Raw genomic sequence first — 27,954 nt, 5'->3', positions numbered from 1 at the left:
TTAAAATACGGTTGCTGACACCCCATAACGTACCTGTAGCATCCTCTTTCATTTTGGCCAACACACACGATTTGATCTCTAGACCGATGGCTTTTGCCAGAGGAGGAGGCACTGCGTTACCCACCTGCAAAGAAACAGGGCTGGTGGGCGGGGAATAGCTGACACACACTATTGGCAAGCCAGAAATGCATTGAACCGCACACTGCTAAGCATTACTATGGCAGGGCCACCAAAAGGGGGTGATGCGGCCTCAATCTGCACTATGGATGAAGCTGGACCCAAGGAGGGCAAGAAGCTTCCCCGCTTCATACTTTTAGTCCATTGCATCACAGCCCTGGCAAATCTGCGAACACAAGTCTGTCGTTGGTTTAGCAGCCAGTTCTTTCAGAGTACAAAATGTATTTCAGCAAGTGTCCCCTAATTCTCGTGGCTGAGTGTGCACGAACAGCTGGCCAGCTCAGCGCTCTTTTTCCACCAATACGGTTTTCCTTGCACTAGGTCAAAAGCAGGAATCTCAGGGTTGTATCCAATGCTAGTCCTACTTAAAGTAAATCCACTGAAATTAATGGGACTTCACTTAGACTAACACTGGATACAATCGTCATAGTGGAAAGCCATTTCGGTCTACGCTCACATTTCATAGATATAATAGATAGCAAACTACTGTGTCTGCCACTCGTGCTCCTTCCCCTGATGAGGGAATCTGTTTGTAGTGTTCTGCTAAAGAATGGCTACTATCATCTGGAGTCCTTCTTGATTTACTCAACAACCCAGGTAAGATATCTACTACGCTGGGAGTATCTGCAAACCTTAGATGTTCCATAAGATTTTATAACTTGGTTCTAGCAATCGTAATTTTGATAACCTTGAATCCTCTTTTTAAAAGAAGTAGCGATGGAGGGAAGACAGTTAGTTGTATTGTTCTCAGCCCCTTTGTTTATTTTTAAAATCAGAGCAGGTTTACGTTCCAGCACTGGATTTCAAGCAACTAAGTAAAATGAAAACTAGCAGCAAAGCATGCTCAAAATAGGAGGTCAATGCTACAGGGGAAGGTTGTCTTTGCTGGGCACCATCACTTCTTTTAAAAGCTGCGTTAAGGGCTCTTGAACTGGAGCTGCACGGTAAGGGTGTGGTCTGCCTCTAACGGTACAATCCTACCCATGTCTACTCAGAGGTAAGTCCCACTTAATGCAATAGGGCTTACTCCCAGGTATGTGGATATATAGGATTGCAGCCTAATGCATTAAAAAAGCTGTCCCAGAACACCTGATACATACATGTCGCCTGCAAGGAGGCCCTGCAGCAACCTACCTGTCGGTGCTTGTCGAGCACATTTCCAAACAGTCTGTAGGTATCGGGGAATCCCTGGGACCGCGCGCACTCCCGCACGCTCACCACCCGGTGCTGCTCGGGATGAAGCACACGGCCCTACAAAAGAGGGGAACAAGAGTCACTGACAAGCCGCCTCTCCCACCAGTGGGCCCAACCGACTGCCATCTCTCGGGCTAGGAATATGTTCCTCCCTCAAGTCGGAAGAGCTACTCACCCACCCCAGCGACATTATACCTTCTGCTCCACCACACAACTTACTTAACATTTTTCTTTCAAAAAAGAAAAAAGAGAGAGGAAGAAATCCAACGTGGTTCATACCATATAAAAATGAGGAAACGTTTTATAACCCAGAGGAACAAAACTATGCGAAAGGCGTCATTGGTGGCACTGTGACTGACTGAAACAGCAGAGAGAAGCCCAAAGCTCCATTAAGAAGAAAGGCCTTTTCCTGTTTCCTCAGTATTCCCAATGTTGGCCAGAGCTGGTTTCCATGGGCAAGGTGCCCCATAAGCCTGGAGGGGCCGTAACTGAGAAAGCCCTGCTCCTAGCCCCAGAAAACAGGTTAGCAGGTAACATAACTGACCACAAAGGAGCGGATGACGCACAGGGGGCTTATCCCACTGTCCTGTGATCCCCTCACCTGTTTCCCCATGGGCTCAGGGTTGGTGACTGTCGTGCTGAAGAATCCATCCCATTCTAACCGTCCATACAAGCCAGCCCAGTGATTGTGCCGGTTGCCCGTGTGGGGCAGGCACCAAGGGATCAGGGTGTTGAACTGCCGGTCTGCAGGGTCACATTGCTTGCCTAGAAGGGAGAATGGAGTTCAGACAACCTTCACTGAATGTGTGGGTGGCTTGGAATGAAGCAGGAACAGGGATACTAGGATGGGGAAACACCTCCCGCTACAAAACTGAAGGGGGCAAGGATTGTTCCATCCTAGGCAAACCACTACTCTAATCGAAAAAACCATCTTGATCCTTTTTCTTAAAAAAAAAAAAAAAGCATTGAAGACTCCCACAGAATTGCCAGGTGACATCAGGTATGACGAATGTATTGATTTGATTTGCACCCCGCCTTTCCACCAAGAAAATGCTGCTCAAGGCAGCAGGATCACTGGGGATTGGGCGAAGCAGCAATGACAGAAGCGTTGGGTTGAGAGAGAAAAATGGAAGTAAAAGAGCTGAAAAATGGGTGGGCAGGAAATTGGGAGGGGGATTCAGCAGCAGTGCAGGTCAGGACACCCATGGGGGTTGCATCTAAGGCCATTAGGAGGAGCGGGTTATGCACCCCTGAGCTAGCTGGTTAAAAGGCAGGTGTTTCAGATTTTTTAAAAATTGCTTTTCTTGCTATATTCCCTACCCATGTTTATGTGTTTTTTTTTAATTTTGCATTTATTATTTGTTATTTTTATTCTGCTTTTTTCCTCCAAGGAGCCCAAGGCAGCATACATGATCCTCTTCCTCTCCATTTTATTCTCACACCAACCCTCTGAGGTAGGATAGGTTGACAGCCAGTGACTGGCCCAAAGTTACCCAGTGAGCTTCATGGCCAAGTGGGGACTAGAACCCAGACCTCCCGAGTCCCAGTTCAATACTCTAATCACTACACCACACTGGCTCTGTAGTGTTTGTACTGTTGTCATTAGCCACCTTGAGAACCATCTGGGATAGACATTTAGAAGTTTAACAAACAGGTATGACATCTGAGGCAGCAGACCGGATGAAAAGATCCTGAAAGCACTGACATTGCTAGGCTTGAGGGAACTGGGCGAGACAGAGCATCCTCTGGGTGACTTGCCACAACAGCCCCCTCCGCCCAGCAAGCCCGCATCACGTACCTTCAGCGCAGGAGCAGACGCCCCGCAGGGCTCCTGTGTTGCTTCGCCCATTCTTCTTGTCGTGGTGGGTGTAGCGCAGTTTGCGGGTGGTGGTGCCGTCTGAGAGGCGCACTTCAAAGTTGGGCAGGTCGCGCCAGTCTGAGCCTGGGGCCAATGGAATGTGTCTCATCCGAGCGGCTACCAGTGCACTCATATCCTAGTGAGACAAAGCCCAGGGTTATCCTCAGCACCCACCGGCACCACCCACCCCAGGCAGGATCAAACTGAAGGCCGCCCGCTACCAGTAAGAATACCTGCTCAGGCTGCCGCTATAAAGGGTACTGCCCTCATGCTTGAGGTGGTGTTTTCCGAAGTGGCACTTTGGAACGGCTCTATGGAGGCAGTAGAACTGCCATGCGGAGTGTGTGTAGGGCTGGGATGGGGCAGATGACAGCATGAGAGGTCTGGCAGTAGTTCTGGGGGAAATGGAAGCTGCCTAATGCTCCTCCTGATCCTGTCGATCTGAAGGGGAGCATCTGGAAGTGTCTCCTCCAATTTTTGTCAACAATTAAGGTAGGAAAGGTGTCACACACACAGCATTTGGCAAGGCAGACACTGGAGTCATAGAGGGACTGTTCAATTGTGCCAAGTGTCCAAAGACCCAATTCTTGTAAGTCCCACCCAGAGACTCCTTGCTTTTGCCACCCTACCCTGAGTTTTCCACAAGATTTCAAAGAAGATCTGCACCTATATTTTCCTCCAATATCATAAGGACTAGAAACTGTTCTTTTCTCATGGGGTGATATGGAAGCCACTGGATTTTACTTTAGAAAGCCAGCTCTCTCAGCCTGACTTTCTAGGAAGCCCTAGCTTTGATGCTTTACAATAATAAACCTCATCCCCTCATGAGATAACACGGGGAAAGATAGAAAGTGCTTCTTTACCTTACAGATATGATCCCTGAGGATGGGCTGATACTGAGAGCCTCGGATTTGCCTCTGGAACCAGGACTGCGGCTCCCCATTATAGGAGATTTCAAGTGCTGATGCCCCGTTCCTGATCTCGGGAAGGTCAGACATGGTGTCTCGGACAGTGATGGTTCGGAAAGGGCCCGAATAGGTCCTAGAGCACATCAAAAGAAGCGAGCTCACTGCATGACTCCTGCCTGGACCTTCCCCTTCTCAAGCAGGATGAGACCCCGCCATACAGGGACCCTATCTCAGGAGCAGCCCTGGGAAATGAATCATGAGCTAAGAAACTGTCAGTTCCAAGCCCCAATCCTGCTTCCACCAAGTAATAAAAAAGCAGTACAGATCTTTCTCGTGGCAGGGAGGAGCTCTAATGTTGGAGGTTCCAAGAATCCAAAGCCCTGCCTTACTTATGCCAGGAGGGTAGGAATGAGGAGTGACCTTTTTGTGCGTGTGCCCCCCACCCCCAGCATCTAAAACAAAATCCCTCCTCCTATTGTTTTCAATGGGAGGAAATAAATCTATAGCAGCTCCAGGGCAGGCATAGGTCTGCAGCTGGTTTGGGGTGGTGTGTGTCTGGGGACTGGGAGAGCTGTGGATCCTCTCCCAACATGCTGCCTGGCTCACTTCCTTTCCCCCATCTGCAACAGAGAAGCAGAGGTTTCCGTGGTGGCTGTGGGGTTTGTGTGTTCAGAATACGGATTTCCTCCTACAAGGGTGGACCCCTCTTTCTCCCACCGGAAAGAGATCCAACATATCTCATGGACCCTGGGATTCCCTCCCATGGACCACAGGATTGCCGCATTACTCTGGGAACAGTGACTTGCCTACCAAAGGAAAAGCAGATACTCCCAGAATAAGGATAGCATTATGGCTGTTGGACAGGAAGAGGTAAGGGTGGCAGTGGGGCGACGACTCCTGCTCTGTGTGGGGCAGGGCAAGAAGTAGGTAAGGTGACTCCTGTGAGCCTCCCCTGCCCGCTCCACACTTGTGCTGGACCCTGGTGGAAGGATGCCTCTTCTCTCAGTCCACAGGACTCACAAGTAGAGCGGGACTCAGATACAAGTGTTCATTTGCAATGTGTGAATCAGCTCAGAGCATGCATTGCAAGTGTGACGAGAAATGTGAGAGATACAAAGGAGCTTATATGCAAAGCAAAACCAGGCAGTTTAGGCAAGAGACCAAAATAATCGATGTCCAGTGTGATCCTATGCATGTTGATGCAGAAGGAAGTTTAGGATTGTAGCTTTATATCAAACAATGGCTGGTAGAATGGATGGCCAGTGTCACAAGTTGGGGGTTCAGGGTCATCCATGACTTGTCTTCGAAGACCCCAGCCCAGGCTAGCCCAGCATGAAATCAGTGGCAGCTAAAATTTGGGAGGTAGCCATTACCTTGTGATATTGCTAACGAACTTCTTATCATCCACTGCCACACTGAGCTGGCAGACCCGGGGAGCAAAGACGTGCAGGGGTTCAGGGAACATGGGGAGCTTCTCTCCAGGAGCTGCAGCCAGCACAATGGCTCTCCTGCGCGTCTGGGCCACACCATACTGGCCAGCCTAGGAGGAGGGAGAAGATGGGACACACAGGAGTTCAGAACACAAGCAGAGCCGCGCAGGATCAGAAAAAAGGCCTATTTAGGCCAGCAGTCTGTTTGCACGGTGGCCAACCAGAAGCCCCAATGGAAAGCCCACAAGTAGGACAAGAGAGCAGTAGCACCCTCCCACACTGGCTGGTCCTCAGCAACTCATCTACAGAGGCAGACCACCCCTGGCTAGCAGCCACTGATAGCCTTATTCCTCCAAGAATGCCTCTAACCGCCCTTACAGGCAATCCAAGTTGGTGGCCAGCAGTACATCTTGTGACAGCAAATTCTACAGTTTAAGTATGCGCTGAGTGAAGGACTTCTACCATTCATCTGTCCTGAATCTCCCAACACTCCACTTCATTGAATAGCCCTGGGTCCTAGCAATATGACAGGTTCTAGTATGCTATCCACTTTCTCCACACTGCGCATAATTTGGTACACCTCTATCATGTCTCCCCTTGCTCGCCTTGAGGAACAACCACAAAAGCTTAGTGGGGGTTTTCTTAAAAAAAACCCAGGCAATTCTCATTTTGAATTCATTGTATATTCTTACAGCACTGAATAAAGTTTGTTAAGAGCTACTCTTGGTGTCAGTTTACCACCTGGAAACCAATTCAAATCTAAAGATGGAAATAAATAAAGGCATCCTGAACTTTGGGGCTCCATATACAAGACCTAGTAAAGCAGGTAACTGTGCCACTCAGGAAAGAAGAGCCGAGTTGGCCATAAGGGCTGCTACCTTCAACGGAAGGCGCAACCCTATGCATGTTTAGAAGGAAAAAGTCCTATAACTCCCAGCATTCCCCAGTCAGCATGGCTGGTTGAGGAATGTTGGGAATTGTAGGGCTTTTCCCCATCTAAACATGCATAGGATTGCGCTCTAAGCCAAGTTTGATGGAAGGAGGAATTTCCATGCAAATTTCTAGCCTGATGTCAGGGTGGACACTGAGCCCATAGAATCCCAGAGTAGTTCTGATTCTGAGGAAGAGGAGCCGCTCCTGGGAGAGGAGCACGCTCATCTTTCCCAGGGCCAACAGCTGACAGAGATTCCTCCCACCGGCATTCCTAGCTTAGATAGCAGTCCTGGGAGTGACAGAGCGCGGGAAGCAGACTTGCTGGATGCGTGACGCCGACGCAGGGAGCAGCGCCAAATGGAGGGCGCGGAAAGGAGGCGTAGTGCCTGGTTGGCGCGCAAACAACGGTTGCGCCCAGAAGATCCAAGATCAGGGAAAAGGGGAGGGACTCTCCCTAGCCCATAAGTTTAGGGTCTGCCAGTGATTCCCTTTCAGACGGGGACCAAGTGTTCCAACTTAGGGCATAGGTACTCTGCTGCTCATATCTAGTTGCTAACAGTAGAATTGTTAAGTTGTAAAAGAGGAATAAAGCTTTGAAAAGAATCCCTTTGTCTGTGTCTGGACTTGGCTACTGGATTAGACTGAGAGAGGCCTCCAAGGAGCCCTTGACACCTCCCCACCAAAAAGGGGAGAAGGAAATAACAGAATTGAACAACTTTGCTTGATCAGACCAATGTTGTTCAACAGAGATTAGCTTGATGCCCCTGGAAAGTACAAGAGCAGGACATAAGAGAGACATCTTCTCTTTATCCCCAGCTGCCTCTGATAATTGAGCATACTGCTCCTGTACAGAGAGGTCTGTTTCTAGCTATTATAGCTAATAGTCAATGATAAATTTATAGGCCTCCAGGAATTTGTCTAAATCCTCTATAAAGCCATTTGTGCTACCCAATGGTCACTGTACTGGGGGGAGGGGAACAAAGGGAAGAAGCTCAGCAAGATAACCTTGGAACTCTCTGTTCTTGTGACACTTTGGTTCAGTTCCAAATCTAGAGGCGCCTTTCCCCTCACAAGGGGCCTGTGACAGAACACACTTGCTCATTGTGTCCGCCCACCTGACTGCCATACCTGCAGCACCCCAAAAGTGCACTGGTATCCCATCCGGACAAGGCACCGCAGGGTGAGCTTTAACACCATGGAGCGCTTGAATGAGACAAAGTTCCTCACATTCTCAAGCAGGAAGAACCTCGGCCTGTAGTAGTCGCAGTAGCTGGAGAACAAGAAGAGTCATGGGGGGGGGGGTCAGCTGTGTGTGCTCTCTCCCCCCAACAGCAGACAGGTTTCCTCAAGGGCTCTAGGATAACCTTCCCCAACCAGGTGCCTTTCCAAATGTGTCAGACTACGACTACCATCATGCTGGCTCGGCATGACAGGAGTCATAATCCAACACATTTGGAAAGGCACCTGGTTAGGGGAAGCTGGCTTAGAGAGTCAACCAGGTCTGAGCATTAAGTGCAGTCACCTCAGGAAGGAGACCACCAGGGAGTTCTTGAACTTTGAGTAAGTGCGGGAATTGAAGCGGTTCATCCCGCTGAAGCCTTGGCAAGGCGGCCCGCCGCACAGCATCTCCACATCGCCCTTCTGGGGCAGCTTCTGGCCTAGAGAATTGGTCTTCTCGCCAGACATCACCAGCTTCAGCAGGACGTTGCAGTCCTCTGTGAACACCGTGGTGCCGGGGTTGTTGAGGCGGAAGGCCTGAGCAGCTGGTTCCCACATCTCGATGGCCCACAGAGTTTCTGTGACTTCTGATGTTGGGAAAAGAAACCAAAAAGGAGGAGGAGGAGGAGGAGGAAAGGATTTTACACTAGGTGCCTCATTTCTAAAACCAAGGGGGATTAAAAAGATTCCTCTCATCCCATAAACCAGGGATGTAGAACCTCAGGCCAAGGGGCCGGATGTAGAACCTCAGGCCAAGGGGCCGGGTGTAGAACCTCAGGCCAAGGGGCCAAATGCAGCCCTCCCCATCTGGCCTTCCTGAGGGTTCCCCAGAAATCCCCACCCCCTTTCCCTGGCTTCACCCCCCTTCTCCCAACCATCGATCATTTGGTGGCTTCCCAGCTTTTCCCCCATTCTAAAAGGCTGAAGTGCCCCTCCTGAGCTTTAGCTACTGGAAGCAAAAGCTTTGAGATAAAACATGCTGGTAGTTTTACTATTCTGGCCTGGCCCCTCCCACCACTGGAATGCAGCCCCCAAGAGTGTCTCAGAAATGGAATTCGGTCCTCGGGCTGAAAGAGGCTCTGCCCCCCAGGACAGAGCTGAAACTACTACTGGCTCCATCATCTTGGCTAGCACAGATACAGAACAGCTGCTAATCCTGCACTTCCCGCCCGCTCAAAAAGTTTTTCCGGATGGCCGTGCCTGCTTGGTGGAACCCTTCCGACAAGCCTCCACAGCCCGAGAAGACGTCCAAGCTGCGCAACTTTGGCGGCTTCATCTCAGCAGCTTCAAGCTCACTCTGCTCAGATGCTCCTGAAGATTTCCCTTTGCTTTTACCTGCGGCAGCAAAAACAGGGCAGGGGGGTTGTGTCTTTACAGGGCAGTGACAGAGCTACCATTCTGATCCATAACCATGCCAGGACGTTTAAAGACACTTTAAGGGCTAAGTAAAAAGTGGTGCAGTGCCGTGTACGGGGAGATTTACAAGTAGCACGAAAAGGACATTGTGAGGCCCACAGCTAGCTTTCTGCAGGGAGCTGGATGCTATACGTCCCCCCTCCCATCCCCAGTGCAGAGCTGGAAGCATGCCTATCACCATTTCCGTTCTTTTCTTGTAACTCACAACTATTCTTTCCCCTAGGTCAGACTTGGGCTTCACAGCAGAACGAGATGGTAGAGTGGATTCCACCATTTCAGGTGGCAAGTGGTGGTGGTCTGGGGGGCAGTGCCTTTTTTAAAATGTTCCCTGCTGTTAAAAAGAACTCCCCGCAAATTCAAAGTGAGCGCAGCAGGGTAAAAGCTGCTAGCTGAACACTCTTCCAGCTCTGCTAGTTTTGTACTTCCAGGGAGCTTTTCATGCAGAAAAGCACTAAAAAAAGGGATTCCACCCCCACAGTCTGAAATGGGACAGTCCACTCTGCAACCTCAGGGCTGTGCCATCGTGGGTATGCATCCAGTCTTAGGTATTAATTAACCTGGTGCAGAATTCTGGTTTTTCTGAAGAGTGGCACTTATATGCCTTTGCTTTCTCCCTCTCCAAGATCGAGAGTGCTGGGCTCAAACACTGGAGCGATGGTGGTAGTTACCCAACAATTAAGCACCCACCTTTCCCTTTCCCTTTCCCCTTTCCTTTATTTCCAGAGCTACGGGCATGATAAGGGGGGTCTTCAAAGCTCTTTGTTTTTGCATTATATGCCTGGAAAAAAAAACATACATACATTCATAAGAACAAAATGCACACACAAAACACTCTTTGCCTCCAAACTAGTCCAGACCAAAACACACAAACACCCAGTTCTGGAAGTTCCTTGGGCTTCTGAGGACACTAGTGGGAAGCATGGTCAGCATTGGAAGGCAGGAATTTTAAGCCTCAGACAGTGGATTTTGGGTGCCATTAAGGGTGGCAGACAAATCCAAACCAAGGGGCACAACCCCCCGGGAATTTCTCCTACGCAAGCCCCACTGAAATGAACAGGAAGGAACAGGGGAAGGGCCGCATCTCAGTAGCAGAGCTCCTTCTTTGCATGCAGAAGGTCTCAGGTTCAATCCTCGGTATCCCCCAAGCAGAGCTGGGAACAAACCCTGTCTGGAATCCTCAGAGAGCCATGGCTGCCAGTCTGTGTCGACAATATTGGGCTAGATGGACCGACGGTCTGACTCGGTATACGTCAGCTTCCAACGTTCTTCTGACTATGCTCTTGTGTAGCTCCATTTTAATGGGGTGCGCACAGGAAATGCCACCAGCGGATTGAGCTCCAAGTTACGTTGAGCGCCTGGGTGCAAATCTGCATTTTCCACCTCAGGCACCCAAATGCCTCGGGCCAGCTATGGTTTTAGAAGCAACTGCCTACATGCCATCTAGCAGGCAATGTATCAGTGCAATGCTGCACAACCCCAGTGACACAGTGGAAAAGGTCACCTCTAGGAAGTAGAAACGGTCAGAGCCACTGGCAGAGTAGTCCTGGATGTTCTCCGTCAAATCCTCCCCATACACCACTGTGCAGCGGCCCTGCACGTCTCTGAACTCCACTGTGGCTTCTTCATCGCTCCAGTACAGCAAGTTGATATCTGCATGGTAGCTGGCTTTCACGGACTTGTGGGTGTTCTCCGGCCTGGAAAGATGACACACACAGCGCTCTGATCCAGCAAGTGCGCACGGACACCCGATGTTAAAAGCTCAACTCCCAGTTCTCAGCTATGTGGTGGGGAAGAAGGAAGTGGGAGACGGGGGGCCCAAACCAGGCATGATCTTAGCTGCATCCATGCCACTGACGCCAACGGGAGATTTCTTCCCAGCACCAAGTGGCTTCGAAGGAGTAGTTTCCGTCAGGACCAAAGCAAGAGTAAAAAAGGGTTAAACTCCCCTCCCCTGCCTGCTGCAATCCTGATAATTATCACCCCCTCCCCACCTCAGCCACCACTGTTGGCATTTTAAAAATGTGCACGTTAAAGGTAAAGACACGTTTGCTGTCATGTCTATTTTGGCCAGGCCCTTGTCCTGAACAGCGAGTTGCCAGGATTGTGGTCTCTTTGCTTAGTTTTCTTTCATGAAAGGTCTCTGCGTGGATAGTTTTGGCTGCTAAGTCTTTGCACCCAGTTAACGGTCTAGGGATATACACACAGAAGCCTGCTTCTGCAGGCATCTCACCCCTTGCTGGATTGGGGTGCTGTTCTCTACTTAGGATGTGGGAAGACCAACCTAATTCACCAACAGGATTTCTCTTTTTCCATCTCAGCAGCAAAACCACGCTGGCTCTGCTTACCAGTACACCAGTTGCTGGGGAACATGGCCAGGAGGGTGCTGTTGCACTCATGCCCTGCTTGTGGCAGGTCGACAGCAGGTTGGCCACTGTGTGAACAGAATGCTGGACTAGATGGACCCGTGGTTTGATCCAGCAGGGCTCTTCTGATGTTCTTACCTGTACAGTTTGTACACACGCAACTTGATTTCTGCTTCGTTGGGCCTGCCACTGCTGCGGATGTTGCAGTAGATTGCCTTGATGCGGCCGATGCGGTAGGGCTCAGGCGCATCCTGGTTGCTCCCCTTGATATATTCAGAGTACTTGCGGTAATGCTCGGGATACAACTCCTCATTCACGGCTTCCTTTTTCTGACGCTTGACAGGACTGGCTAGTCTCAGGCTAAGGAGAAGGAAGAACGAGAGAGAGAAATTAAAGCACAGGGGGCAAACGAGATCCAAAGTTGATGTTTCTGTGAAATGGAGGGGACTTTGTCCTCCCCTGCCTCCTTTCAGGCTGCTGATGTGCAACAAAACAACTTAATGGTGGAAAGGGTGTGGGCAGACAGACTAGCAAAAATGTTTCTGGCCAGTAACGTGTGATGACTTATTTGCAAGGCTGTGCTGATCCAAGAATTATTACAGCGCCTGCCTTTTAACCACTCGCTCACATTGATTAAAATGTGAACCATATTACTAAGATGTGCACAAACCTGTATAATCTCACTGCCTGACATTACGTATAAATTAAAACAATCAAAAGTTGCCACCCATTGTTAGAAGGCAAGGCCATCTTTAATGCATCTTTTAAATTATATTTTAACAAAATTTCGATGTACTCAGCCCAACACACATTACTGATCCATTTTGTAATTCCTGCCTTATTGACTAAGGAGCTAGTGCTACCCTCAAATGATCCCTTCTCTTGACCCACCCAAAGCCAGATCAAGGACCAACCTGAATGGGAATGCATCTGGTAGGAGGAAAACTCCATCTCCCACACGGTACTGCGCCCCATTTTTCGTCGCCACACCATAGAACATCTTCCCTTCCGACTCGTCCTGGGGCTCAGCTACTTTGGGGATTTCCTTCTGCCTCACCTCGTCCAAACGAGTACAGCTCATGCAGAACCTGGCAGGAAAAGAAGGAGCATGGTCTGGACTGGGGGAACAAACAAGAAAGCCCCGTGCCCCACGAGTGGGATTTTAGAAGCAGCGTAAGCAGCTCAAGCACCAGAGCTTTGCCGCAAGGCCATGTTACGCAGAGCGCCCCACGTTTCTGGGCCATTCCCTCTGCTCTCAGCAGACTCCAGGTGGAAACACCCTCTGCCCCCACAGCCAGTCCCTCTCATGCACCAACTTGTGTTTGCTGTCTTCCGTGGGCTGGGCCTTTGGCGGAGTCTCAAACCTGGCATACTCCTGATCATACCACATTTGGTAGAAATAGGTTCTGCCATCATCTTCCACCATTTTGATCTCCATATCAAGCCCTCCCTAGAAGAAGGGGAACAAGTAGATTGTCTAAGCAGGACATTCTGGAGCTCGACACATACACACACACACTCATCACAGGAGCTGTGAGAGCTCGTGTCCCCTCCACCAGTTTGTCTGGTGAGTTCCTGGCTGCAGGATGCTCTCAATGGCGGCACGTGGGCAAGGCTCAAAGGAGCACATTGCAAAAGTTATCTCATGGTGGAGGAATAAGAAGGAAAGTTCAAGGTATCCCTGTAAAGCTGAAAGTAGAGAAAAATGTCATCCCAAAACACAGTTCTCTTTCTGGCACGCTTTTCTCTTATGCTCCGATCCCTAAAGTGTGCTCAAGCGCTTGTTAGGAGGTACCAGAAATTAACCCAACAATTGTAGATTTTCGCTAGTCTGCCTTGGCCATGTTGGCTGGGGATGATGGGAGTTGTAGTCCAACACACCTGGACAGCGCCAGGTTGGGAGAAGGCTGGAATAGGCTAACCCCACTGAACAGGCTCTGGAACTTGGTAGATCAGGGGACCTCTTTCTGAGTGAGAGCCAAATTCAAATTTGGGAAAGCTTGCGGGGGCCGCATTCCAGTAATGGGTGGGGCCAAAGGCAAAGGGGAAGGGCCACCCTCAACATATTTAACCTTAAAACTCTTGCTTCCAGCAGCTAAGCCTTAGAAGGAACATTTCACCCTTTTAGAATGGGGGAAACTGCACAGAAGCCAGGAAACCACCAAATGATGGGGGACCAGGGGAAGGGGCCCTCTGGGAAGCCCTGAAGGGCTGGATTGGGACCCCTGGGCCTGAGGTTCCCCACCTGTGTTGTAGATAGAGGAGACTGACCATAATGACGGTCTTGGGCTGGCTGAGGTACATGGAGGGAAAGGGAGTATTTGGAAACGGCCAAGAGGAGAGAAGTTCAAGCTGCACAAGGTTGAAGGTTTAAGGTAGTAGTTGGGAATCATGTGGAGCTGAAATCATGGAGGGGGTGGTGATGCTACCCAGTGAGAACCTTTGCTTTGAGGAGGAGGAGAAGAGAGAGTCAATCATTTTTTTAAAACTGGGGTGGCGTCCTGTGACCCTGGGCCTAATTTCAAAAGCCCTCTCTCAGCATGCAGTCAGCTCAGACCTCTGGCAAGAACCATCTCTCACTTCCCTGGCAACCTGTTGGGTGGGAAGAGAGAGAGAGAAGGGGGTGCCAGAAAGAGAAAGCGAATGATAGCCCCGCCCCACTTTAGGTTTTGGCTCTGTCACTGCCAACATGGAGCCCACAGCAGATTCCCCACAAAAGGAAAAAAGGGGGAGGGGAGGGGAGGGGAGGGGAGGAAAACAGCCCAGGCTACAGCTATCAGTGGTTTGACACGATAAGATGTGGGACGATTGTGGAGACAGCAGACCCACAGCAGGCAAAGGTTGCAGAGAGAGAAACTGGCGAAAGCAACAAGAAGGAGGGAAGGGGCAGCCACAGTTCAACACCACCTACCAGGGAGAATGCACAGAAAGTCTGAATGCCTGCTGGAATTAGCAGGCAGCTTCACACTCACACCCAATTAGAAGAAGCAGGCTCAGTGTCAGCACCGAACGCACAGGGACATTTGCCAGGGCCCGTTCTTTACTCAGCCCCACCCCCAGTGCCTGCTGCTGCTTGGGCCCCTTGAGGGTGGCACTCCTGCCACTGCCAGCCTGGCCCCCCACCCCTCGGCCCCTGGTCGTGGATTTACCTGGTAACTGCAGCAGCCCATTAGAATACTACCACTGGGTAAGCCCACAGGCACAGGAGGGGGGAGTCCAGAGGTGGCCCCTCCCTTCCCACAGTGCACACTTACAAGTGGGCTCACCTAAGGGCAGTGGCAGCTGGTGACTCCAGTTCCGGAGAGGTGGTGATTTCATTCAAGGTTTTAGTTACCACCAGCCCAAACTCTAAAGGTGCTATACAAGGTGCTGAAGCCATTTTGGAGATCAGGTTGAGTGCCTTGGATATCTCCTTTGGAGTCTTGGCTGGTGGTTCCTAAAAACCAGAACGGAATCACCGCCCCTCTGGAACTGGAGTCACCAGCTGCCACTGCCTAATGGACCGCCGTTGCCACCAGATAAGCCTATTCAGTGGTGAGGATGAGGCTGGCAGCTGCAGCAATGCCACTGACAGGGGGGCCAGAGGGCAGTGGGCGTGTGGGGAGGGTGCACCAAGGGCAGCTCTCCCAGCTCCCCCCAAAAGCCCAAGAACAAGATATCCAAGAGAATTCAGGCAGCCCCTAAGCCTGCGAGCGGAGGGTGATGGCAGCGTTGCCCTCCACACAACTGCCCAAGCAGAGAGGCCCTTCTATGTACCTCCAGGGACCAGTTCTCCGAGGGAGCCTTATAAAGGACGTTGACTTTGCCGTGGATGTAAGCCAACTGCATGTCTTCGCACTCATCCACCAAGAAAAGCTCCAGCGGGTCAGAAGTTGCTCCCAGAACGGTGTCAGTACCACGGCAAAACCAGTGGACGTGGAACATCGGCTCGTTGTTAGCATCTTCCCACATGGCCGTGACCCTGGGGCGGGAGGGGCGAGAGAGAAGGGCAGAGAATGAGATCCAAAGAAGCCCACCCCAAAGATCTCTCACTGCTTGAAATGCCTTTTTTGCTGTGTCCCAAGCGCTCCCAGGAAAGGAGGTCTAGTTGGTAATCGTGCACTGAAGAGCACTTGGAGGAGGGAAGGAAGAGGAATTCTGGCTTCTACCCCCTTCTGTGCAAGCCCAAGAATGACAGAACGCCCCAAAGACTATCAGTGATCCTTACAGACCACGTTGTAAAGGCAGGTCAGCGTTACCCATTATTGCACATATTGGAGGCAGGGGTGGCTGAGGCTGGGAGAGAGCCTCCCGCAAGGCCACCCAATGAGTTCATGGCCGGAGAGAGATTTCAGCCTCTGGCTTTCTAGTCCACAGATCAGCCTCACAGCTACTGGTGGGGGCTATCATCAGGAGGTTTGGGGTGCGGTGCCATCAATATGCGGATGACACGCAGCTCTACCTCTCGTTCAAATCTTCACCAAGGGTGGCCGTAGAATCCCTGTCCAAATGTCTGGAGACGGTGAGTAGCTGGATGGGGAGGAATAGGCTGAAGCTGAACCCTGACAAGACCGAGGTACTTTTGGTGGGAGACAAGAGGAGGCTGGGGGATGTTGACCTGGTGTTGAATGGGGTACGGCTACCCTTGAAAGACCAGGTCCGCAGCCTGGGGGTCATTTTGGACTCCCAGCTGTCCATGGAGGCTCAGGTGTCAGCTGTGAGCCGGACAGCGCTGTATCAACTCCATCTGATACGGCGGCTGTGCCCCTTCCTTCCTGACCATCTGCTCCCATCGGTAGTACATGCCCTGGTCTCCTCTCGTTTAGACTACTGTAATGCGCTCTACGTGGGGTTACCCTTGAAGACGGTTCAGAAGCTGCAGCTGGTACAGAACGTGGTGGCTCGCCTGATTAAAGGCAGCCGCCGGCGAGATCACATCACTCCAGTGCTGAAGGAGTTGCACTGGTTACCAGTTGTTTTCCGGGCCAAATTCAAGGTGTTGGTTTTGACCTTTAAAACCCTATATGGTTCCGGCCCAGCCTATCTTAAGGAGCGCCTCCAGCAGCACCAGACAGGCCGCTCAACAAGATCAGCCTCGGATGGCCTTCTCTCTGTCCCATCAGCCAGGAGAGCTAGACTGGTGGGGATGAGGGAGAGGGCCTTTTCTGTGGTGGCCCCCACTCTGTGGAACTCCCTCCCTAGGGAACTCCGTCATGCCCCCTCTTTAATGAGCTTCCGTCATGCATTAAAAACGTGGTTGTTCAGGCAGGCATTTGGGGTGGGTTAGGGTATTTTAGAAAATGTTTTTATTGTAGAATTTTATTGTTTTAAACTGTTTTATTGTATGCTGTACATCGCCCAGAGTGGCTGGGTGACCAGCCAGATGGGCGATCCATAAATATAATAATAATAATAATAATAATAATAATAATACTGTGCTGCAATAGCTTACAAAAACAGACACATGTGTATTAAGAAGGGGGATACAACCCTCTGGGGATCAAACAACATGTTCAGAATGATCTGCCACTAATAGACAGGTCCCCTCTTTCTAAATGTTACTATGCCAATGCGCGCACATGCGCACGTGTGTCTGTGTGTGCGTATGGTAAGCAGTAATGGTCATTTACAGCACAATCCTTTACATGCATGCTCAGACGCTAGCTCCATTGTGTTCAGTGGTGCTTACTCCTGGGTAAATACATATAGGACTGCGGCCTTATTCTCCCAGTCAGTCCATTAAACAAGTCACTACTATTCCCACATTATAAACAGGACTGATATAAAATTCCTCGGTAGACTTTATCCATATTATGGTAGGACTTGAAGTGTGAACCCAGCTCCAGGCACAATTTATTTATTTATTTATTTATTGCATTTATACCCCGCCTTTCTCCCTCTCGCAAGGAACTCAAGGCGGCTTACATTATCCTCCTCCTCACCATTGTATCCTCACAACAACAACCCTGTGAGGTAGGTTGGGCTGAGAGTCTGTGACTGGCCCAAAGTCACCCAGTGAGCTTCCATGGCCAAGTGGGGACTAGAACCCAGATCTCCCGGCTCCCAGTCCGTCACTCTCACCACTACACTACACTGGCTCTCTACACAACCAATCAGTCCACACTGGCTCTGAACAGCACAGGTTTATTTCCAAGTTGACACACCTTGCCAGATAGAGAGGTTTTGTGGGGTCATCGGGGCTGACAGAAACGCAGTCGCCGATTTGCAGGGTCTCCGAATCGATGCACACCTTCTGGTAATAGTGCTTCTTCCCATCACTCTGCAGACACAAAAAGGAAGACCTGCTACTGACAGAACAAGGTAAGCACAGATACTGGGGTCTTGAGGCCTATGGGACAAGCAGCTCAAGAGTGGAACCCAAGCCTAATCCCTTTTCCAACAGGCTTAATGCATGCCATTTCCCGTAGAGGCAGCATACCTTGACCGGGTCTCCCACCCAGGAAATTCGGCTCTTGCTTTGCTTCTTCTTCCTCCCTTGCAGCAACTTTTTGGGCGAGGGCACTTCAGGGATGTTATCGTCCACTTCTTCATCTTCATCAGCTTCTTTCACAGCCAGGTTGGGGCACCTAAAACCAAGTTTAAAAACCCACAATGCATGTGGAAGTTGAGAAATTAAGGTTTTACCAATTCAGCATCTCTCCTGTCCCATATATTTCAAGAGCCAACAAGTTTAGTATTTATTTATTATTAATACGTATATACCGCTTAAAATAATAAAATCCCTACAACAGTTCTTCATGTATCTAAATCAGGGATGGGATGACTTCAGCCTTGGGTTGCTGTTTTCTCAAGACTACAATCCCTATGGTTCACGGAGGATTCAAATTTATAAAGCAGGAGCGCACACTGAGGATCTCTCTCCCAGTTGTCCTTCTGCTGGCAGGTAAAGCCTTTTTTTTTTTTTTTTTGAAACTCAGGCAGGCCTTTTGCATGTAAGCTGGTCTGTTGCTGAAGGGGTTTAATTGGTTGGTGCTATTTATTTAGTTTATTATTGTATATTTAATTGTGTTTTTAATCATTTGTTTTCATGTCACATTTTAATTAAGATTTTGTTCTTAACGCGGGTGTTGTTGTTAGTCACCTTGAGCGCCGTTCTTTGGCAGAAAGGTGGGATACTAAACAAACAAACAAATAAAATAGCTAATAAAAGGATCCGATCAGCCACCAGCTCCCCTGTCCCAAACACCTGGCAGTATAGTGCAACTTCAAGACCAGGGTCATATAATTACCTCCTCTGTTGGCAGGCCTGCTTTGACTTTCCACTGCCACCAAACTTAATCATATCCTGGCAAGCTTTGCATTTGCCACACTCTGGCTGCTGGCAAACCTAGAAAGAGAAAAAAGCAAGGAGCTGAGTCAATAGATAATGCAGTCTGGCTGTTGCCAGATGAACCTTCAAGCTAGGTGAGCTCACAAGGAAATGTGGGCTGGGAGAGTACTACTGGCACATTTTGAGGGCTGAACAGATGTTTCACAATCCAGTGTAGACTCCATGTAAAGATGACACCGCCGACCCATAAGAAACAGTAAACGTGGATCTATCTGCCATCAGTGGCAATTATCAGCAGACCTCAAAAAGCTAGTCTCCGAAATGGAAGACAGCAGCCCAGTAAAGGGAGGGCATCACCCACTGCGAAATAAAGGGCGTCACAATTTTTGTGGGGAACCTCTTTCAGCCCGAGGGCCAAATTCAGTTTCAGAGAAGCTTTCGGGGGCTGCATTCCAGTGGTGAGTGGGGTGAAACACAAAGGGGGCAAAAGTGGGTGAGGCAAAAAATACCAGCATATTTTGGCCTCAAGCTCTCAGTGCCAGTAACTCAGCCTTAGGAGAGGCCTCACAACATTTTAGAATGGCGGGGAAAAAAAAGCAAAAGCCCGGAAGCCACCAAATGATTGGTGGTTGGGGGGAAAGGGGTGGGGTCAGAAGAAGGGGCCGTGGACATCTGGGGAATCCTGGAAGGCTGGATTGGACCCTAGGAGGGCCAGATTTGGTTGCCAGGTCTGACTTTGCCCAAGCTTGCATTATGCTTTATGGACGTTCTGAAAATAAAGGGCATGTCCTAAGATCATTGTATTCTCCCTGCTGAGTCTCAGTGCTAGGTGCTTCTCATTTCCCAGACCACCCTGCCACAAACACCACTATTTAGTCTGCTTCAAGTTCCTTCATGCTCCCTCGGCTGGAGCAGAGAGGAAACAGCACCTGATCAGGGTACACCCCCCGCCCCATTTTGGCAGGGACAACAGTGGTCTTCTGTAGCAGCTGTTTAGATAAATCTGCAAGCATATCTAGGAATACTTCCTCAAAATTAGGGATTCTCCCTTGTTCCCCTTGTAGCATTGGAAAATTAGAGTCAGAGAACAGCGGCCAAGGCAGGAGCTTGTAGCGTGTGCTTCTGTCCTCCCGCCTTGCTTCCCAGCCTGGTGCCATGCTGGATGGAAACTGTAGTCCAACACATGAGGGAACTAGGTTGGGAAAGGCTGTGTTAAGCAAATCCCACAGGAGGTTAAGCTTCATCTGCATGCTCCGTTCTGAACCAGACATCAGCTGCGCGTTGGCAGAATTTGGGGAACTTAGGGCCAGGAGCAGCATGGTGGCAGAAAAGAGAAAAGGAAGGTGTTCAGGGAGGCAGGGAGGCCAAAATGAAGAGATCAGGGAGCCAAAGACGACACAGAGGCTTCACTCCCTGAATGCTGGCGCCCAGGCCTACAACATAACCACCCCACTCTGCAGGCAAAACAAGGGTTTGGGCCAGCAAGACAGCCTGACCGCATAGTTACCTCACAGACCCCACAGCGCCTGCGCTTCATCGCATTCTCCTTGTCTTCCTCTTTCTCGTTCTTCTCTATTTGCTCCGAGAAGAAAGTGTCAAAGATCAAATAGACCAGCTTGGTGGTGGTGGCTTTGGTGGGCCCTTTATCCTTGTCAATTTTGGTGGGGTGCCTGATGGCCTGCCTTCTGGCAGCTCGCCTGGAAGGAGAAAACAGCAGAGAAAAACGACACGCTGGCAGGATTTATCTGGATCCAAGGTGACCTGGAACAAGATGAATTCCCCCTTCTCTGCCTCGAAGCGGCTACGGTGTTCTACCCTCCTGTGGACAGGGGAAACGTTCATTCCCAAGCGTTCCTTCAAACAGCGCAGGGCTGATCTGTGGCAGGGGCTGCAGCTGGGTGGCAGAACTCGCATTTGGCATGTAACCCCCCACGTCTCCAGGCAGGGCTGAGCAGTGCTCCCATCTGAAACTGTGGAGAGCTAGATGGACCAATGGTCTGTCTCGGTATATGGCACCGTCCGGTGTTCCTAACCCTTAGCAACAGGTGGTAGCATAGGCTGAATCCTCTCTGAGGCGGCAGACCTTCACCCGGGCTGCACTTCTCCAAACTGCAGGTGTGCCGAATCGCTCTCCTCCGTGCAAAAACAGTCCTTGCAGGGGGAAAGCTACCGTGTCAGAGAGAAGGCTCGACCAGAGTCCATCTCCCCAACACAGAGGGCAGGGAAGAGTTGCAGAGGACAGCGTTCCCCCAGGTGAGACCTCACCTACAGCAGAGCAGGCTGGGGATGCCGGGAGTTGTAGTCCGAGAGATTGGGAGGGCGCCCGGTTGGGGAAGGCTGAATGTTCCTGATGGAATCCTGCACTGCTTTCAGAGATGGAGAAGAGCAGGAGTCTCCACATCCCTGCAGACACTTGCCTGCTAGCCCCGCAAAGGCTGACCCAGGCTAAAAAGATCCCCCATTTTGACAGGGGCAAGAGAAGGAAACTCTTTCTAGGCTTGCCTAGAAACTGCTCAGTACACCCCCATCGGCCGGATAAGTTGGAGGCCAGTCTGGGTTCTTCCTACATTATTACAGCAGGACTGTGTTGGGGGTATATGGAACAGACCGTGTTAGTGGACACCGAAGTCTGTTCCCAGAGAATCGTTCCTTTTTATAGCAAGCTTTTAGCTGTTACAGCTGTGAAGATCTGCTCCAAAGGTGTGTGGGCAACGTCTACTGACATTTCAAAAGCTGCTGAAATGGCTACGTCAGACCTTTCAGTGATTTGGGGCAGGGCATCCATGCTGCGCTTAACTCCTGGCTCCTCCCCCAGGTCTAGCAGAAACAGAATCAGAAAAAAGCACACTGCAAATTACACAACTGTGCATAGAATTATACAGGTTGCAGAATTTGGTGGGTTTGGGGCACACCATTATTGTTGCTGTTTTTAAAAGCACAGAATGCAAAGCCCTGTGCTTGATCCTTATCAAAGCAAGAGCAATTTCTAATATAAGGAGCTATCGGTCTCTCACTTCTGGAAAACCCCTGTCTGGCCAGTCTTGGAGTGCAGCTGCTGCTGCCATACCTCTTTCCCAGGGTGACTCCAGCCAACTTAATCAGGTCCCTCATGCAGGGGGTGATGAGAACGGGAGGTTCGTCACTGTCTCCTGCTTCATCGTAGCTCTCCACTTGCTCCACCACAAACTGGGCATGCCGGAGGAGGGAATCTTCTGTGAAACGGTTGAAGTTCAGTCCGGCGGGAGGGACGGTAGTCTGGAAAGAATTACGGGGTGTAACAACTGTGTTATTTTCAAATAGACAACTCAGGAGAAAAAGCTTTGAGCAAGAAGACTACAATGGCATATCAAAGGCCATCTTGAAAGGCAGCCTGGTGTAGTGGTTAGAGTGCAGGGCTAGCATTAGGAAGACCCAGGTTCAAATCCCTGCTCAGCCTTGAAGCTCACTCTCTCTCTCTCTGCATAACCTACCTCATAGGACTGGTGTAAGGAAAGGGTTGGGAGAGAAGAACAGACAACTGGACCGTAAATTTAGCACACCAAAGAACTGTACGTGTATTATATATGCATGCATGCTTCCTAATACAACTCCCTAAAAGAAAGAAGCTAATCACAACTTTGAAACTGACCAATTTGATTGCTTTGTATCCACTGTGATACTAATTAATTGTGTGGAAATTAATGGAAAAACACAGCCATGAACCAGTTTCTGCCCCACATCACTGATGGCAAGGTACCTATATGGAAAATAAGAACAGCTTCATGGTTTTAAACCAAGTGCTTCAGCCACCCCATTTCAGTTTAATCTGATTGGCTACAGCTCTCAAGGATCCAAGCACAAAGCTAGCTCTACATGGGAACTTTTAACTAGAGATACCAGGTATGGAACCTGGGACATTATGTATACAAAGCTAATTCTCTACCAAGGAATGATGCAACTTCTCCAAGACAGCAATGGGGTATAAAGAAGTTTGACCTTTCTATCGCCTTCCAAACCACAGTTTTGCATCTCAGAAAAGGAAGGCCTGGTAAAACCTGATATCACTTTTACAACTCCTCAGGACTGTAACATCCATTTTGAGAACAGTGACTATATACCAACTATGCCCTTATCTGGATAGAGATAGCCTAGCTACAGTTATCCATGCTCTGATAATTTCTCGTCTGGATTACTGCAATGCGTTATACGTGGGGCTGCCTTTGAAAATGGTCCGGAAACTTCAGCTAGTCCAAAATAAGGCAGCAAGATTGTTAACAGGGACTAGCCAACGAGCTCACATTATGCCAGTACTTTTCCAGCTGCACTGGCTGCCAGTCCATTTCCGGGCCCGATTCAAAGAGCTGGTATGAACATTCAAAGCCCTTAACGGCTTGGGGCCAGGTTATCTGAAGGATCGCCTCCTCCCATATGTGCCTGCTCGGACCCTAAGATCATCCTCAGCAGTCCTTCTCCGTGAGCTCCTGCCAAAGGAAGTGAGGCGGGTGGCTACAGGAAGACGGCCTTTTCTGCTGTGGCACCACGGCTGTGGAATGAGCTCCCTAGAGAGGTTTGCCTGGCACCTACGTTGTATTCCTTCCAGCGCCAGATGACAAGCTTTTTATTCTCCCGGGCATTTTAGCTTTGGTGTTTTATATCTGTATTTTAAATCTCTGCGTTGCTGCTAGGTTTTGTTCTGGTTGTATTGTCATGTTGTGGTTTTAATGCTTTTATATTTTATATTTTTTTATCCTGCGCTTTTTGGCTTTAATATCTGTGAATTGCTCAGACAGCTTTGGCTATTGGGCAGTATAGAAATGAGAGAAATAAATAAATAAATAAATCTTAGGAGCGTTTGGCTCAGCTTCTCTTCTTAGATACAGATACAAAACACAGCTCCCCCGATCCGCCAAACTAACCTCTATCTTGTTCAGCAAGTCCTCATAGCTGACATCGGGATTGTTTTGCAAGAATTCAACAACGATCTTGCTCATGTAGATCTTCTCCTGCATCAGTGCAAAGATGGGGGCATATTCCTCGCTTGGTTCCATCAGGATGTAATCCGCAAAAGCTAGAACCCAAATGCAAATGTGTGCTCTAGTGCATGGGACTTGAGGTACAGACCGGTATCTTTAGCCATAAACTGGCTGGATGATGAGGCAACTTAGGTGTGTGACCACCTAAACCAGGGGTGCTGAACCTCTTTCAGCCGGATGGCTGAATTCCGTTTTGGAGCAGCTCTCAGGAGCCGCATTCCAGCAGCAGCTGGGTGCAAAAGGTAAAAAGAGCAGGGCAAAAAATACCAGCCTATTTTAGTTTACAGCGCTTACTGCAGGTAACGAAGACTTAGGAGAGGCATTTCAATCTTTTAGAATGGGAAAAACACACGCAAAAGCGGGGGAACCACCCAATGATTGGCAGACAGGAGAAAGAGCACGGCCTTCCAAGGAACTCCAGAGGGCCAGATGGGGACCCCAGGCAGGCGGATTTGGCCTGTGGCCCTGAAGTTTGACACCCCCGATGTACAGGAAATGGAGTTGGCAGACCCGGCAACTCCACAGCTCCCAACGGTTCCTTCAGCACGTTCCTTTTCACTTACCTGTGGTGAAGCCAATCAAAGCCTTCTCCCCTCCGTCAAAGCCGGTGATCCACCATGCATTGATGGGGCCCATCTTTCTGGCTCGGACACCACCTGAACCAGCGACGAGAATGGAGAGGAGTTGTAATGCATGCCGATGCCTTCCTAGGTGAGCATCACGCTTCAGAATCCCTTAAATTGCCAGCCTAAGCCCAGCCTGAGGAATGTGCAACCACCCCTGTTGTTTTCCTCAGGGATCTTTGCTTCCCCTGGAACACATACAGGCGCCCTGGGAGCTTCCCTCCTTTCCCATCGATTCCCCAGGTACACAAATGAGCCACGAGCGAGCTCCCCCACTGACCCATCTTTGCCCTGCCCTTAGGAAGCCTCACGTATTTTGCTCCCCAATGAAGACAAAACCTTGGAATCCCTGCCCTAAAGGAACACCGGGCCCCCCCAATTTACAATCAGCCGGTGCCTCTTCTCGGGAAGAAACCAGGAAGCAGTGTTAAGCCCCCCTTTGGCTTTTCACGGAGCAGAAGGGAAGGCCGTTCCCGAAACTTCCCTCCCTAGTGCTTGCTAATGCAGCCTTGCCCAACCTGGCACCCTCCAGATGTGTCGGGCTGCAACTCCCATCGTTCCCAGCCAGCATGGCTTTAGGGCCTTACATTTGGCACCCAGTTCATGTCGAGTGACACAAAGAATTACCAGTTCAGAACTTGCACTGTTTGGCATTCATTTTACACAAGTGTGACCACTACACAAGATAAACACTTCCTAATACAGCTGAACATCAGAACACAATCGCTCCAAAGGCTCCATCTGTTAGCTTCAGCCATCTGGAGGTTTCTGGAAGTACAAGAACTAACGGCCAGCAAACTTATCGACATGCTGCAAGTCCAGGCAACCAGCTTGTAAAACAAATCTCAGGCTGCCAAAAAAGGACACATGGATATCGGTGTAAGGCTCATATTTCCTGGGGCATGAAACAAGGAGGCCCTAGAGCAGGAGTGCGCTACCTTTTCGGCCCCACAGGCTGCATGGGATGCTGAGTCGAGGGCTACATGCATGTGTGCACACACACACAAGCAAACCTGATACAGACAGCTCTTTCCTCGTTGCTAACAGTGGCAGCAAAAGAGCCATCTGTATGAGGATCTCTGGGGAAGGGTACCGACAGTGTGGAAATTGGTGGTGGGGTCATGGCACCCTTGGGGGTCACAGTGAAGGCCTTGGAGGGCCACATGCAATCCCTGGGCCCCAGAATGTGCACCCCTGCCCTCGATGAAGCCCACCTGCAAGGTCACACTTACCATCCAGGCAAGGGTTATCATCATATATTGGCTTCACAGCACCGCTGAAGTACAGCTCGATATTCCTTTCTATGAGACCAGTATCAAACGGGCACAGGTGACCTTTCCGATCGTACACACTGTACAGAAAAGAAGGTTGCAGAGTCTTTGATTGATGGTACCCTTGTTGCTTGTAACAGCCAAATACATACCTCCGGTCCCCCATTAATATACACAGAACGGTTGATACACTGCAAGTCAATACTTGGACGGACGGACAGACATTTCCTGTCTCATAATAGTAGAATTCACAATCATCCAACAACATTGATTGGAGAGTAGAGAAAAAAATAAAGGACTTCTTCGTACATAATTCATTTATGCAATTTGCTGCCACACGATATGGTGATGGTTACAATGTAGACTGCTTTAAAATGGGGATGAGACAAATCCATGGGTGGGTGGGTCGGAAAGCCAACCAAGAGCCTGTGATTTTGCAGTTCTGGCGGGTAGGGGTGGGAGGTGGCCAAGGAAGTGACAATGGCAAGAGAAGGCACAAAGCTAAAGGATGCTTGGGGACACAAATGGAGGCTATGAAGGAGTGTTGGGTAGCCACGCAGAGCATAGGAAGGCCTAGGTCCTCATACAAGCACCCCCTGTAGGCTCTGGCCATGATCCAGCAACCCAGCCTTGCACCTGCAGGCAGGGCCCTCCCACTGGAAGAATGCCTCACGCCACACAGCAGAGCACCATCTGCCATTGCTGGCACAAGCAGAGCTCCAGACGGCAGCCATTTTCTGCATTTTCAGAAAAAAAACCCTCTCTTTTCAGTCAGGAAGACGAGACAACTTTAAAAAATAAATAAAAATGAAGTAAAAGCAAAAAAATGCCAGGACTGCGGGACTACAGAAGGCAAATAGCCATCATTATGCACAGTCATGTACTTTCCACTCCATTTGCCATGGCAGACACACTTCCTGGCCAGTCCATCACCTGGCTGAGGAGCTCTTCCACACGAGGAGCTCTTCCACCAGACTGGGAATGTCCAAAGCAACACAGAAACCCGTGTGCTTGCACTGCACCAACCTAACTAGGCCTCACGGCTCCAGATGGCTGTATGTGCAGCTCCCTGTTCTACTGCCACCCCCGCGCCCAACACTGCACTGTGCCCAGGCGGCATGCACAACTCCTGCTGCCCCTCACAATGACCCCCGCCAGCCGTGTCAATTGTCTGTGTGCACGACGGGAATCCCAGGTGTTGTAATGGCGCACATGGCCCTAGCCCAGGCACACATGGCCACATGCTTGAGAGTTGTGTGTCTCACGCCTTTCGGACTTGACCCTCTCCCCCATATGACTTCTGAACTTGCTCACACTTTGGGGACCCTGCACCCCACTCCAAGCCAATCTTGTTTGGCGGGCAAGCGTGTGCAGATTCTCACATGCAGTAGCATGCATCTCTGGATTGGAAGAAAATGGATATTCAGTGCTTTTTGAGCAGGGGTGCTACCTGCTTCCTTCTGCCCTTATCACCCCCGCCCCCGGGTCCAGCTGCTCTACACACTGACAGTTAAAGGACAGAACTAAGCAGCTCCTTCCTCCAGCTGCTTCTGCTCACACAGTCCCACCTGGAATATCTGGAGAGAGAGAGAGAGCACACAAGAGACACCCAGGTGCTGCTCATCTTCCAGCAGACCACTCCCAGATTCCCACCACTCAGGACTCCCTCGAGCCACGCTAGGCTTTACAGTAGGGATATAAAAAACAGATTGTGTGAAATCTGTTCCGCCTGTGTTTCACAGATGGTCAGGCACCTTTTGTGCTGTTGTCCACCCATTGATGGAACCAGATTTTTTCTTTGTTTCCGAATTCGCACATTCGCATTTGCACAAATTTGCACAAATTCCCTCAAGTGTGTATTTTCATGCTTTAGCCTGTGGGGGAAATGCACATCTTGGCAGGGCTTTTTTATTTTGCCCATTTTTCTACCATGAAATTTGTGCAAATTTCGGGAAAGCTGGAAAAACGGTCTGCAAGTCTGCGGAATCTGACCAAGAGGTCCACTGCAGAATTTGCAGATCGTATTCATGAAAATCCGAACACATTTGGTTCTGTTGCAGGTTTCTCCAACGTCCCCACTTTGCAGTAGAGATGAGGAACCTCCAGCCCCGCAGAAGTTCCACATGCAGCCCGCAGAGCTTCCTTAAGTTCTGCTTCCAAGCTCCGTCCCCTTAGACTCTGACTGGTGGAGCCTCATTGGTCTCCAAGCCTTGCCCCCTGGAGGCATCCCTCATTATCTCCAATCAGAGATCAGATATAACAGCAGGGATGCAAGAGGATA

General features: G+C 50.0%; 1 protein-coding gene across 1 annotated transcript in view; it reads right to left on the bottom strand.

The window, feature by feature from the left end:
• Positions 1-27,954, bottom strand: part of DNMT1 (DNA methyltransferase 1) — a 48,356-nt gene that overhangs the window by 1,457 nt on the left and 18,945 nt on the right. Inside the window, exons 11-33 of the mRNA XM_084835908.1 lie at positions 25,635-25,753; positions 24,343-24,435; positions 23,663-23,814; positions 21,835-22,022; positions 20,275-20,464; positions 18,727-18,824; positions 17,916-18,063; positions 17,641-17,756; positions 15,254-15,458; positions 12,814-12,947; positions 12,412-12,585; positions 11,636-11,857; positions 10,636-10,828; positions 9,822-9,912; positions 8,919-9,053; positions 8,023-8,305; positions 7,629-7,770; positions 5,511-5,677; positions 4,093-4,270; positions 3,170-3,365; positions 1,973-2,136; positions 1,312-1,428; positions 34-124 (exon numbers count right to left, since the gene is read on the bottom strand). Coding sequence (XP_084692034.1) covers positions 34-124; positions 1,312-1,428; positions 1,973-2,136; positions 3,170-3,365; positions 4,093-4,270; positions 5,511-5,677; positions 7,629-7,770; positions 8,023-8,305; positions 8,919-9,053; positions 9,822-9,912; positions 10,636-10,828; positions 11,636-11,857; positions 12,412-12,585; positions 12,814-12,947; positions 15,254-15,458; positions 17,641-17,756; positions 17,916-18,063; positions 18,727-18,824; positions 20,275-20,464; positions 21,835-22,022; positions 23,663-23,814; positions 24,343-24,435; positions 25,635-25,753 — 3,596 coding nt within the window. The remainder of the gene's footprint in view (positions 1-33; positions 125-1,311; positions 1,429-1,972; positions 2,137-3,169; positions 3,366-4,092; positions 4,271-5,510; positions 5,678-7,628; positions 7,771-8,022; positions 8,306-8,918; positions 9,054-9,821; positions 9,913-10,635; positions 10,829-11,635; positions 11,858-12,411; positions 12,586-12,813; positions 12,948-15,253; positions 15,459-17,640; positions 17,757-17,915; positions 18,064-18,726; positions 18,825-20,274; positions 20,465-21,834; positions 22,023-23,662; positions 23,815-24,342; positions 24,436-25,634; positions 25,754-27,954) is intronic.

The sequence above is a fragment of the Heloderma suspectum genome, chromosome 2 (assembly GCF_057233095.1).
Source record: "Heloderma suspectum isolate Gila_16-S chromosome 2, 16-S_ref, whole genome shotgun sequence".
Classification (NCBI taxonomy): Eukaryota; Metazoa; Chordata; class Lepidosauria; order Squamata; family Helodermatidae; genus Heloderma; species Heloderma suspectum.
The sequence above is the reverse complement of the archived record's forward strand: the minus strand, read 5'-3'. Positions and strand labels throughout refer to the sequence as shown.